The following is a 14600-nucleotide window of genomic DNA, read 5'->3' on the forward strand; positions in this document are numbered from 1 at the left end:
TTGTTGTTGTATGGAGTGTATGGAGCTCAAAGGATTGCGTTGTTGATAAAAAAAAACCGCGCAATCAAAGTACAACCATTCAAAAAAAATGTCATCAGGGTATAACGACAAGCGTTCGGAGTGGTTGTTTGAGAAAATTGCAGATGCGTTTCATATGGATAAGGAAACGATAGCAAGTGTTGGAAGAACGAATGAAAATGCCGAATTAATTGGATCTTTCCTGGATGGAGTTGGTAATTCCAAGTGTTTGCTTTGGTTCTTCTTCAGTCAAGGTGTGAATGACTTTTCCGATTTTGATGAAACCTTGACTGCAAGTTCTGCGAATACATACTCAAAAGCTCAAACAGTCATATCGTTTGGAACGGCGGACACTGAGAGTACAGTGGCATCGTTGAAATCGCCCAGAAGCTCCTCCGACGGCCCAGTATTCCTCGTCTCAACAGACTTTAATGCACACCCTCTCATCAATAATGCTATTTGTATTTATTTTGTGAAAGAAGAAATCACGACCATCATTACAATGAATAATATCGAGGACCTTGCAATGGGAGTAATATCCGGAAGCAAAGGACTCATGAGGGAACTCAAAGATCGACTTGAAAATTTATATGTTCCTCAACTAAGGAAACAAACAGACTGGGGAGAGTTGTCACAATCTAGTGAAAAGAAAGAAGAAATTATTGAATTTTTGGAAAATGTTGAAAACTTTGTACAAAATGTGAGCGAAGCAAAAATCGCCCTTGAATCCTCCATACGATTGGAACCACCAAAGAAATTTTCTTCCATTGAATCAAAACCAAAATCCTTCTTGAAAACTGCTTTAAATAGGACGGACGTCATTTCTTCCTTTGAGGAAGCAGTTTCGACGTGGATGGGAGACATTGATGCGCTCCTCAACGAGGTGACCGCGGTGAGAGAGGAGGACGACGAGAGTGGGCCAGCAGCAGAGCTCGACTATTGGAAATCAAGAATGGCGAAATTTAACAGCATTACAGACCAACTGAGAGGAAAAGTTTGCAAAACTGTTCTAAGCGTTCTTAAAGCAAAAAAATCGCCCATTCTTGCCGGATGGAAAAATATTGACATGAGAATAACAGATGCAGCTAACGAAGCAAAAGACAATGTAAAATACTTGTATATATTAGAGAAGTTTAGTGAACCATTATACAAAAGTGATCCAGTCCAAATGATTAATACTTTGCCAGCTCTCATCAATGCCATAAAGATGATGCAAAGGTAAGTTGAAAGCGCCAAAAAAATGTGACATTTCCGTTAATCCATTTTTGAATTCGTTTCATCATTGTGACTGGATCAATGATTTTTAAATTCATTTCATCGATCAATGATCATCAAATGTAATAATTCATTAGTATTGCCCGATATTACAACACTTCAGAGAGAATGACAGCCTTGTTCGTTAAAATTACCAATCAAATGATTATTTGCTCCAAAAAGTATTTGATGAAAGATGGTCGTCTGTGGGAACAGGACACGGAAAAATTAATTGAAAAATTCAAAGCTTGTATCGATTTGAACGAGGCCTATCAACATTATTATAGGAAAACAAAGAGCGAACTACAACTCAATCCCTTCGGAAAGCAATTCGATTTTAGCGAAAGCGCAATTTTTGGGAAATTCGATCAATTTTGTTGGAGGATACAAAAGCTCATTGATTTATTCACAACATTTAATCAATTTTCCTATCTACAAAAGAGTACGATTGAAGGACTGGAACCAATTTTGAAGCAATTCAACAAGATCATCACTGTATTGAAGAGAAAGAAATATGACTTTTTAGATTACCGAAAAACTGTAAGTTGACTACGTAGTTTAATAGCGTCACCACCAATCACACGCAATAGATTTTTGATAATGATTATGTAGAGTTTAACAATGATATTACCAAGCTGGAGATGGAATTAATGACCTTCATTAACAACAGTTTTTCTGAAGCAAGAACCACACGCCACTCATTAGAGCTATTGGAACAATTCAAAAAGGTTCTCAAGCAAGAAAATTTACAACGAATACTGGAAGAGAAATACAGAGCCATTTTCAACAACTATAGTAAAGATGTGGAGATGATAAAAAATATTTATGAAGAGAAAAGTAAAAGACCAACACTACCAAGAAATGCACCACCAATCGCAGGTAATATAGCGTGGTCGAGACAATTGATGCGAAGGCTTGAGGAACCTATGGAGCTTTTCAAAAAAACTCCTGCCATTCTCGATTTAAAAGAATCCAAAAAAACAATCAAGTTGTACAACAAAATTGGAAGAGCCTTAATTGGATTTGAGTCGTTGTGGATGGAAAAATTTTATGATGCTCTGGAGACTGCTCGAGAGGGACTATTGGCTACGGTTCTTGTTGAACAGGGGAATCAATTATATGTCAATTTTGATAGTGATTTGAAAATGTTAATGAAAGAGGTGAAATATCTTCAACTCATGGGATTAGATTTACCTGAATCAGCTATCATTATATTTAACCAACAAGAGAGATTGCTCTACTTGGAAGAAGGACTCAAATTCATGGTAAAAGAGTATTATCGTGTGATGGGAATGCAAGATGAGCTCTACAAGGGAATATTAAGGCCCATGATCAAGACTCTAGATGAAAAGATACGACTCGGAAAAACAACAATCACATGGCTCTCTGTTAGAGTGGATAGCTACATTGAGGATGTTATGAAATTTATCAAATCAATGGAAGAAACTCTGGAAAAAGCCAATGACATTCTTACTTTCAGAATCAAATCGAATATTGATTCCATTACAAAAACCTATTTGATATCATTCACCAATGAGGTGCGATCAATTCAACAATTTTTATTGGACAATGAGAAATTTTCCAAGCAAATGGCTTTGGACATCGATATCAAGAATCAAGAAATTGAATCAGCAGCCTCGGATCTGATTTCTATCATCACGTTCCGATATATAGATGAAGAAAAATCTCAGGTTTCAAAGGATTGTCGAACATTTAAAATCTATTTCGAAGAACGAATGCTTGAGGCTGTTTCCAATTGTTTACGAAGCTCTGTAAAGCATTTGAAAGACAAAATTAGCCAGGATAAGAGATCCAATTCCAAACCTGTTTTCAATGTACAGCTTGCACTGTCCATTCCAAACATTGTGTTACAGCCAAGTCTCGAAGAGATTCAAAAGTGTGTCAACAAGTGTGCAAGAATTATGTTGGAGTCGACTCAACACATTCACAAGTGGAACCAAGACAAATCGAAAGAAAGAAAGAATATATTTTCTCAAATAGGAGAAGACAAGACAACTATCAAAGGTTTTTTGCAACTCACGGGAGCCATTGCCGGGCTTTCTAGCAAGCTCAACGTATTCATTGCAAAATTTCAGCAATACGACTTTTTATGGAAGCAAGATCGATCTGAATCGATATCTTCATTTGTTGAAGGAACAACATCTGGTGCTTTCGAGGACGAAAAGAAAGTTCCACCTTCACTTGAGGACTTTGAAAAGAAAATCAAATACTTTTCAGATCTCGAGAAGGAGCTTCAAGACTTGGAACAATACCACCAAGAGGGATCTTTATTGGTTGATTTGAAACCTATCAAGACAGCTCTCACAGTTGAGGCATCACAGTGGAAATTCTCGTATGGCCAAGCATTGAATTTGAAAGCAAAAGCTGAAATGGAAAGCCTGTTAACCTATATTGAGGAAACTACAAATAACTTAAAGAGAGATGTCTCTGATATTGAAGGAATTAATAATGTCATGAATGTTTTAAATGAGCTTCGTGAAAGAGAAAGTACATTCGACTTGGCCATTAAACCAATCAACGAAGCATATGAAATTTTGAAACTGTACAATATTAAGATTTCAAAGGAAGAATTGGAACAAGTTGAAGATAACGGCTTGGAATTCAAATGGAAGGCACTTATTGCTCTTTCCAGAGACGTCATGTCAAAATTCCAAAAAATTGGACCTGGTTTTAGGAGAGACCTCGAACAAAAAGTTAAAGCATTCAAGATTGAAGTCGCAGAGTTTAAAAAGCTTTACGACGAACAAGGTCCTATGGAAAAAGGAATCAATCCTAGAGTTGCTAAAGCGAGACTAACATCATTCAAGAGTGCCTTCGATGAAAAGGTGAGAAAGTGGAAAACATACTCGATGGGAGAGCGCCTATTCAAAATGAAAGAAACTGAATATCCTGACTTGGTTAAAATTAGCAAAGAATTGGATTGGCTCTCTGGATTGTATGATCTATATACGGAGGTTATTGTCACAGTGAATAGCTTTGAAGATGTTACATGGAATGAAATTGACATTGAAGAAATGTCCACTGTATTGAACAATTTCAATACCAGATGCAAGAATATGCACCCAGCGCTTAGAAAATGGGATGCATACATTGAATTGAAAGACACGATCGAGAATTTCTTGAACACTTTGCCCTTATTGGAAAAACTAAATCAACCATGTGTCACACAACGCCATTGGAAGCAAATTTCTGACTTGTGCAAGAGATCTCTAGACTACAAAAATCCAGAGTTTAAAATTAGAGATATCATTGAAGCCAAGTTGGTGGACCACAAAGATGATATTGAAGAAATTGTAAATGCAGCCAACAGAGAATTGAATGTAGAGAAAAAGCTGGAGGAAATCAAAGAAGAATGGAAGTTGAAAAAGTTTGTGCTTGGAGATTTTAAGAATCGAGGAAAGCTTGTTCTCAAAGATACACAAGATTTAATGCAAAGTATTGAAGACACCCAGCTTGCTCTTTCGACCTTATTAGGCGATCTCTACAATGAACCATTCAAGCCGGAAATTCAACAATGGATGGTCAAATTATCTGTGACTCAAAGTGTTGTTGATGATTGGTTACAGATCCAGTCGCTGTGGATTTACATGTTTTATGTTTTCACCGGAGGAGACATTGGTAGAGAACTACCACATGTATTCAAAAGATTCCAAAATGTGGACAAGTCCTGGGTGAAAATCATGTCAACAGCCGAATCAGAACCCAATGTTATTAAGCTCTGTTATCATGATGAAATGCTCAGAGATTTGTTGCCTCACTTGAAAACACTTCTTGAAAAATGTCAACGAGACCTTTCTGGATATTTGGAAAAGAAGAGAATGTTATTTCCAAGGTTTTATTTCTTGTCAGATAAGCAAATTTTAGAAATTCTTGGACAAGGAAGCGATCCGTCTTCCATTCAGAAACATTTACTCAGCATATTCTCTAACATTGCAGAAGTGGAATTTGACTCGAGACAAAAGAATCACATTATTGCCATGAAATCATACGAAGGCGAATATGTTCCACTCGTAGAACCTGTTATCTGCGAAGATAACATTGAAGTTTGGCTCAACAGGCTGGTTTCAGCCATGCAGGAAACAGTTCATGAATTGGCAAGAAATATGAGCTCAACCCTTCTTTCAGATTTGGCTGTGGTTGAAAATAACTCTTACGGTAGAGACAAATTGACCAAATTTATTGGTGACATTCCTTGTTCTCAGCTTGCTCTGTTAGGTCTCCAATTGTTGTGGACTTGGGACAGCGAGATGGCCATTCGAAATTCACGAGACAGGTCATCAATGACGAATGCTAAAAAGAAGTTTGAGACCATCTTCAATCATTTGGTCACCCTCACAACCAATCCAAAACTAACAGCTCTTCAAAGAACCAGACTAGAAACTCTCATCACCATTCATATCCATCAAGTAGAAATATTCCAAGAGTTATTCAAGAAGAAGATTAAAAATGTGAATGAATTTGAGTGGACAAAAAGAACTAGGTTCTACTGGAAAGCAGAGCAAGACAAGTGTGTCATTTCAATCACAGATGTTGACTTTGAATATTGCAATGAATATCTTGGATGTACAGAAAGACTTGTCATTACTCAATTAACAGACAGAATTTATATTTCATGTGCACAAGCGATGGGCATGTTTTTGGGTGGAGCACCAGCTGGTCCAGCAGGTACTGGAAAAACAGAAACTACCAAAGATATGGGAAGAACAATGGGCAAATATTTCATTACGATCAATTGTTCAGATCAAGGTTCTGTGCACTCCATGGGTACAACTTTTAAAGGTATTGCTCAAAGTGGAGCCTGGTGTGGTTTTGATGAAATTAACAGAGTGAAGCTTGAAGTGTTGAGTGTTGTGGCTGCTCAGGTTGCATGCATTTTCGATGCCATGAGAAACAGAGCCTCAAAATTTACCTTCACGGATGGATCTGAACTTGTTCTCGATCCAACATGTGCTTGCTTTATCACATTCAATCCTGGCTATGCTGGACGTACTGAACTACCAGAAAACATGAAAGCATTGTTTAGAACTATTGCAGTCGTTCAACCTGACAGAAGAATTATTATGAAAGTACGATTGGCTGCTTCAGGGTTCTTGGAAAATCAACCTCTCTCAAAGAAATTTGACATGTTGTACAAACTTTGTGAGCAACAATTGTCCAACCAAAATCACTATGACTTTGGGTTGAGAAACATCTTGTCTGTCCTTCGAACATGTGGAGTTTCCCTTCGATCTGAAAACTCTGGAGAAAAGGGTGGTAATGAAATTAAAAAAGATGAAACAAAAGTACTCATGAGAGTTCTACAAGATATGAACAATTCCAAACTTGTGGATGAAGACTCAACCTTATTCAAAGAATTATTGAAAGACTTGTTCCCCAATGAAACATGCAACGATGCCCCAGATGCTGCCATGAGCGAGGCCATAGATTCCGTCATTGAAAAGCATGGACTTGTTAACCATGGACCTTGGAAATTGAAAGTTTTACAACTCTACGAACAATACAAGGTGCGTCATGGTCTGTGTTGCATGGGTCCCAGTGGTTCAGGTAAGAGTGCTGCCATCCATGTGCTCTGTGAAGCTCTTGGAAAAATTGGCATTCAAACGAAAATTAAGAAGATGAATCCAAAATCAATTACTTCCGAACAAATGTTTGGTACTCTCGATAAAGGAACAAACGATTGGACCGATGGCATATTTACATCTCTGTGGAGAGAAACTGCCGACAAGAAGAAGGAATATTCTTGGATTCTATTGGATGGGCCTGTAGATACCATTTGGATTGAAAACTTGAATACCGTTCTGGACGATACCAAATCATTGACGCTTGCCAATGGTGATCGATTGAATATGCCAAAAACTTTGAAATTGGTATTTGAAGTTGGTAGCTTGGACAATGCCTCTCCTGCAACCGTTTCAAGAATGGGTATGGTTTATATTGGTTCTACTATTCTTGGATGGGAACCTGTGTTCCTCTCTTGGATTAAGAAGCACAACAAGCGTCCAAACAATGAGATTGAAAAGCTCACAAATCTTTTTACCAAGCATGTCACGGATATTCTCACCTTCATTGAGAATGAATGTTCTCCATCAATGCTTATTGGAAATGCAAACATTGTTGCTACCACATTGAAAATATTGGATGGAATGTTCACAAACTTTACACGAAAAACCTTTTCTGATTCAATGATTGAAAAGCTCTTTATTTTCGCTGTGATATGGGGTATTGGTGGCACGTTGGAGAGTCCAGATCGTATTAAGCTTCATACATTCCTCGAAAAAGAATGTAAATTGTCAATTCCTTCTCTTGACTCGGGAGACACAATCTATGAGTTCACTATAGATGAGAATGGAGATTGGAGAAACTGGAAGTTCAATGTCCCACATTGGAAATATCCAACCGACTATGAGCCACTATTCAATAGCATTTTAATTCCTACAGTAGACAATGTAAGAACCGACTTTTTGATTCAATTGATGGCCAAGCAAGAGCATTCTGTCCTTCTTATTGGTACCAGTGGTACTGCTAAAACAGTCACCATCAAAAAGTATCTCAATGAATTAGACAAGAACAAGTTCAAGAATAAGTTAATCTCCTTCTCGAGTGCCACTACACCTGGTATTGTGCAGAATTCAATCTTTACCTCTCTCGAAAAACGATTAAGTAATAAGGTGTTTGGACCTCCTCTCGGAAGAAAAATGTTTATTTTCATTGATGATATTAACATGCCTGAAATCAATGAATGGGGAGATCAAATCACAAATGAAATTGTCAGACAAGTTATTGAGGATGGTGGATTCTATTCTCTCGACTCTAATAATCAATGGTTAAAGATTGTGGATGTCCAATTTTTGGCTGCTATGAATCAACCTGGCCTTGGTAAGAATGATATTCCAGATAGATTGAAGAGACATTTTGCTATTTTCAATTTAACTGTTCCTTCTACAAAATCAATTGATCACATCTTTACAACCATTATTGAGGGTCACTATTGTAAAGCAAGAGGATTCTCTGAAGAAGTCATTCAATGTGCTTCTACCTTGCCAGAGCTCACAAGAAAGTTATGGATGCAAACCAAAGAGAAGATGCTTCCAACACCTAACAAATTCCACTATGTATTTAACTTGAGAGATTTGAGCAGAATTTTCCAAGGATTGTTACTCGGTAAGAGTGAAATTATTCAAAATCATTTGGATTTGCTACATTTGTGGCGCCACGAATCAGATCGTGTATTGCATGATAAATTCATTGAAGACGCAGATCGTGAATGGTTCCAAAACACATCTAAGGGACTCTTAAAGGAACACTACGGCGAAGACATTGCGCGAGCTGTAAAATCAAAGCTCTTTGTTGACTTTTTGAGAAAAGCTGAAACTCATGACGAGAATGTGGTGAGCATGGATGACATGGACTATGAGGCTCCTCCACCAGAAGATGATCCAAAAATTTACGAACCTGTCGATGACTATGCACTTCTCTATAATCGATTGGATGAGTTACTCAACAAGTACAATGAAAAACATAAGAAAGAACCTTTGGATATTGTACTTTTTGATTTTGCAATTTTACACATTACAAGAATTTCGAGAATTATTCGAAGTGAAAGAGGAAATGCATTGTTAGTAGGAGTAGGAGGAAGTGGAAAACAATCACTCACCAAGTTAGCATCCTACATTGCTGGATATAAAACCTTTAAAATTCAAGTCACAAAGAACTATCATGTACAGGCTCTGCTTGATGACTTGAAAAAGCTGTACAAAATTGCAGTGTTGGAATCTCCAGTTACTTTCATATTTACCGATAATGATATTAAGGACGAACAATTTTTAGAGTATATCAACATGATGCTTACATCGGGAGACATTCCAGGTCTTTTCACAAAAGAAGAACGAGAAATGATGATTGGAGAGCTGCGACCCATTGCCATCAAAAGTGATCCATCGTTTATGGCAACTCCAGAAAATTTGTTTAACTTTTTCATTGATCGAGCAAGAGATAATTTACATATGGTTCTATGCTTCTCTCCAATTGGAGATCAATTCAGAAATCGATCAAGAAAATTCCCTGGAATTATCAGTGGCTGTACCATTGATTGGTTTGATCCTTGGCCAAAAGAAGCTCTCAAGGCAACGGCTGACAAATTTATTGGTAATTTCGAATTATCGACAACTGATAACATTAAGAACAGTCTGGTTCTATTCATGAAAGATTTGCACTACAGTGTGAATGAGCTTACCGTAGAGTATTTGAATAAGTATAGAAGAAATACCTATGTCACTCCAAAGACCTATCTTTCTTTTCTAAACATTTATAGGAAGATTTATGTTGAAAAATTACAAGAAATCGAAAAGAAGAGCAATAACATTTCGAAAGGTCTCGAAAAGCTACAACAAGCAAAAGAAGATGTACGAGAGAAAGGAAAAGAGTTAGAACAAAAAGAAAGAGAGCTACAAATTGCACAAGCAAGTGCTCAAGTGTTGGTCGATAAAGTACAAAAAGAAACAAAGGCTGCAGAAGAGCAAGGTAAAGAAATTCAAAAGAGAAAAGAAAAGCAAGAAAAAGAAGTGAAAATTGTCCAAAAGGAAAGAGATGAAGTCACTCATGATCTCAAGAATGCTGAACCTCATCTCCAAGCTGCAGAAAGAGCTTTGGATAAAATTACCAGCGCCTCTTTGAGTAAGATTAAAAAGTATCAGACACCTCCAGAACCAATCATGAGAGTCATGGACACCATTCTCATCTTCAGAGGTCTTCCAATTGATAAGACTGAAATTGAAGAACGCTCCACAGATCCAAAGAACCCAAGAAAGATTTTGAAACCATCCTGGAGATATGCCAAAGAAATGATGAACAATATCAACTTTATGCAAAGTTTGTTGAAATTTGACAAAGACTCAATCAGCGACGAGCAAGTGGAATTAGTTGCACCATATATGGATGATCCAACTTTAACCGTTGAGAATGTCTTGAACTCCTCTGAAGCTGCTGCTAGTCTTTGGGAATGGGTACAATCCATGGTCAATTATCACAACATTGCCAAAGTGGTCGATCCAAAGAGAAGAAAAGTCGAAGAAGCAGAGACCAAGCTGCAAATAGCTCAAGCCCAATTAAAGGAAATGGTTGATGAATACGAGGAAAAGCAAAAAGAGCTCAGAGAACTCAATCGACAACTCGAAGAAGCCCTCAATCACAAGAAACAATTGGAAGATGATGCACTACAAACCAGAAAAAGAATGGAAGCTGCTGAAGCATTAATTCATGGCTTGTCATCTGAAGAAGAAAGATGGAGAAAGGATCAAAAACAATTCCAACTGGATATTCATAATTTAATTGGAGATATTGCCCTAGCTTCAGCATTTTTGACTTACTCAGGTCCTTTCAACCAAGAATTCAGAAGTACCATCGTTGAACAGTTATGCTTTGCTGAATTTAGAAACAGAGGAATTCCATTTTCTGAAAAAGTGAATGTCATTGATTTCATCGCACATCCAACCACAATCGGTGAATGGAGATTACAGGGATTGCCAAACGATGACTATTCCACTCAAAATGCTATCATTGTCACAACAGGTACAAGATATCCTTTATTGATTGATCCTCAGGGTCAGGGTAAAGAATGGATTAAACACAAGGAAGTGAATGATCTTGTTATCACAACCCTTTCTGCAGACAATCTGAAGGAAGAGTTAGAAAAATGCGTTGCCACTGGTCGACCACTCCTCATTGAAGATATTGGAGAAGAACTTGATCCAATTTTGGACTCTGTTCTCGATATGCAGCTCATTAAAAAAGGTAAACGACCAAAGATTAAGATTGGAGAAAATGAGGTACCTTTCAATGAGAACTTTAGATTGTACATTACGACCAAATTGCCAAATCCTAGATACACTCCAGAAATGTTTGCAAAGGTTTCAGTCATTGATTTTACTGTCACTGCCATTGGTTTGGAAGACCAATTATTGGCCATTGTCATTAACAAGGAAATGATCGAATTGGAAGATAAAAGAACTTCCCTACTCAACGACATCCAAGAATGTAACGAAATCATGGAGCAATGCGAAAAGGAATTGCTTGAAAAGCTCAGTGAAAATCGTGAAAAGAGTTTGGTGGATGATAGTGAATTGATTGATATCCTCACGAAAACCAAAGAAAAGAACAGAACCATCAAAGAAAAACTCATGATCAGTGAGGAGACAAACAGAAGTATTCAGGAGGCAAGAGAAGAGTTTAGGCCTGTCGCCAACAGAGGAAGCATCATGTACTTTGTGATTACAGAACTCAGTCTTATCAATTGCATGTATCAAGTCAGTCTCAGTCAATTTATCAAACTTTTCATACAAGCCATCGATGAATCAGAAAAGGACAGAAATAATAAGGTGAGAATTGACAACATTATTAATTATGCCACCTTCTTCATTTACAAATACGTACAGAGAGGTCTGTATGAAAAGCACAGAATTGTATTTGCACTACTTCTTGCTCTCAAGATTGACCTGAAGAAACCCAAGTCCAAAGGAAAAGGAATTACCATGAAAGAATTCAACTGTTTGATTCGAGCTGGTAACGCACTTCAAAAGAGTGATGCACCCAAAATTCCATTTTCATGGATTGAAGACAAAACATGGCTCAATATTTTCAGCTTGACCAAAGCGGATATTCCTGAATTTAGAAACATTCACCTCCAAATTGAAAATATCGAAGATCATTGGAAGAAATTCTACTTTTCTGCAAGTCCTGAAAATGAGCCAATTCCTGACTTCTCCTCTCTCAGTACTTTCCATAGATTGTTACTCATAAGATGTATTCGTATGGACAGAACCATGAATGCTTGCTCATCCTACATCATTGACACACTCGGACAACAATTCGTCGATTCAATTTCTTTAAATCTGGAAGAAACATGGAAAGAATCGTCTCCCATCACACCCATTGTTTGTTTACTGTCACAAGGTTCTGATTTGACTGGATCTATCGAAAAACTTGCACAACATTTGAAAATGCCCATAGATAGAGTTTCAATGGGTCAAGGTCAAAAGGAAAAGGCTCAAGAATTGGTCAAGAATGCCATCGCAAATGGTGGTTGGGTTTTACTACAAAACTGCCACCTCGGAATTGACTATCTCGAAATACTAGAAAAGACACTACTTGATCTCTCAAAGGAAGATTACAGTGACAAATCATTCAGAGTTTGGATTACAACCGAGCCAACTCCTTTATTCCCTATCAACCTCTTACAAATGTCCATCAAGGTCACAGACGAGCCACCTACAGGTATAAGAGCTGGTTTAGCCAAAGCTTACAATTGGCTCACTCAAGAAGCTCTCGGTGAAGTTCCTGAAAATCGTAAATTGATTTATAGCACATGTTTTCTTCACTCGTTACTCATTGAAAGAAAGAAGTTTGGCCCTCTTGGTTGGTGTGTTCCTTACGAATTCAATCAATCTGATTTGGAGTGTTCTCTTCATTTCTTAATTAATTACCTTAATGAAAATGATATCAAAAAGATCCAATGGAATACTATTCGATACATGATTTGTGATGTACAATATGGTGGAAGAGTGACTGATGCCTATGACTCTGTTCTCTTGAGCAAGTATGGAAACAAATTCTATGGACAACACGTCTTCTCGAAAGACTTTACATTTTATTGTGACCGTGAAAAACAGAAAGTATATGAAATTCCAGAAAAGGCCAAAATTGACGACTATAGAAAGTACATTCATGACACTCTACCATTCTTCGATCCACCAGAAGTTTTCGGATTGCATCAAAATGCAGAAATTGTTCACAACGAACAAAAGACTAACTTTGTTTTGAGTACTATTCAAGGTATTCAACCAAAAGAATCTGCTGCAGGAAGTGGAGAAACCAGAGAAGACATTGTCTTGAAGGATGTTAAAAGTTATTTGGAGAAAATTCCCGAAGAATACGACAGTAAGGAACTTAAGAAATACTTTAAGAAAATTGAAAATTCTAAAAAGGATAATGGTGGTGCAAATAATCCAATGGTCATTTTCTTGAAACAAGAAATTGATCGCATGAAAATTGTGTTAAAACTTGTGAGAAGACATTTGCAAGATTTGAAACTTGCCATTGCAGGAACTATTGTCATGAGTGCAGAACTTCAAAACATTTTCGATTCTCTCTATGACGCCAAAGTTCCACAGCCATGGCAAAAAGTGTCATGGGAATCCCATAAATTGGGTGTTTGGATTGAACATTTACAGAAACGACATGAACAATTTATGAATTGGTTACAAAAAGGTCAACCCAAGCTATTCTGGATTTCTGGCTTTTTCAACATTGCTGGATTTTTGACAGCTGTCAAGCAAGAATCCACTCGCAAACATGCAGGATGGTCTCTCGAATCCGTTTCTCTCAAGACTGAAATTACAAGCAAAGATGCTCTCAAAGACAGTTTCAATGCACCCGAAGATGCTGAAGGAGTCTTTGTTTATGGTTTGTACTTGGAAGGAGCGATTTGGGATCGAAAAGCCAAACAATTAGCTGATGTTCCATCTTCCGAGTTGAGTTTGGTTCACGAATTGCCAATTATTCATCTCTCAGCCATCTCATCCATGCAAGGCAGTGATATGGGACCCAAAGAGTATGTGTGTCCAGTCTATAAGAATCCAGACCGAACTCATCGGAATTACATTTTTGATTTACATTTAAAGACGAGTGATGATCCGAGCAAGTGGACCTTACGGGGAGTAGCAGCTCTATGTTCCAAAGTTTAAATAAATACATGTTTATACACTTTGGAAACTCTGGAAATGCAGATCATTTCAAAAACACACCATCACGATCATGGCTTTCATTGTGTTGTTTGGCATCGAAAGAAATCCCTTGTGAGAGGTGAAAGAGAATAAAAATTGGGAACGAATTGATTGAGTCATGTTTTAATTCAACTCACCAGAATATTGTTGAAGTTTGTCGGCAAGATTGGGATAAGTGCTTCATGCTTCAACAGAGACATTTTTAATGATATGATAAGAGAAAAACAACTTTTAAAGAAAAAAACAACAAGTAATACTCTACAAAATAATGACCATCCATTACAGAATTGTTTTTTAGTGATTGATTTTGAAAAATATGGATTATTTGTTGAGGGAGTTTGTAATTGTGCAATTAACAACAACAATGAATGTTGGTTATTTGAGGAAGATAACGGAAATCCTTTTGGTGTTCAATTAGCAACGGAAACAAACCATCAATTTTTTTATGAAAGAAAGGTTTGGATGGTATGTAACACAAAACAAGAAAATATGACACCATATGAAGTAATATACACAATATCATGCAAAAAT

General features: G+C 37.3%; 2 protein-coding genes across 2 annotated transcripts in view; both read left to right on the top strand.

The window, feature by feature from the left end:
- Positions 1–88: 88 nt before the first annotated feature.
- On the top strand, positions 89–14030 carry FDP41_010607 (uncharacterized protein; the record flags this gene model as incomplete). Its single annotated transcript, XM_044700924.1, has 3 exons — positions 89–1236; positions 1371–1812; positions 1863–14030. 3 exons carry the CDS (start codon positions 89–91, stop codon positions 14028–14030), a joined length of 13758 nt encoding a protein of 4585 aa, XP_044568255.1.
- A 249-nt stretch (positions 14031–14279) lies between these two features.
- Positions 14280–14600, top strand: part of FDP41_010608 (uncharacterized protein) — a gene marked incomplete at both ends in the record, with an annotated part of 829 nt that continues 508 nt past the window's right edge. The window contains one exon of the mRNA XM_044700925.1: positions 14280–14534. Within this exon, the coding sequence (XP_044568256.1) occupies positions 14280–14534 (255 nt within the window). The remainder of the gene's footprint in view (positions 14535–14600) is intronic.

The sequence above is a fragment of the Naegleria fowleri genome (assembly GCF_008403515.1).
Source record: "Naegleria fowleri strain ATCC 30894 chromosome Unknown tig6, whole genome shotgun sequence".
Lineage (NCBI taxonomy): Eukaryota > Heterolobosea > Eutetramitea > Acrasida > Naegleriidae > Naegleria > Naegleria fowleri.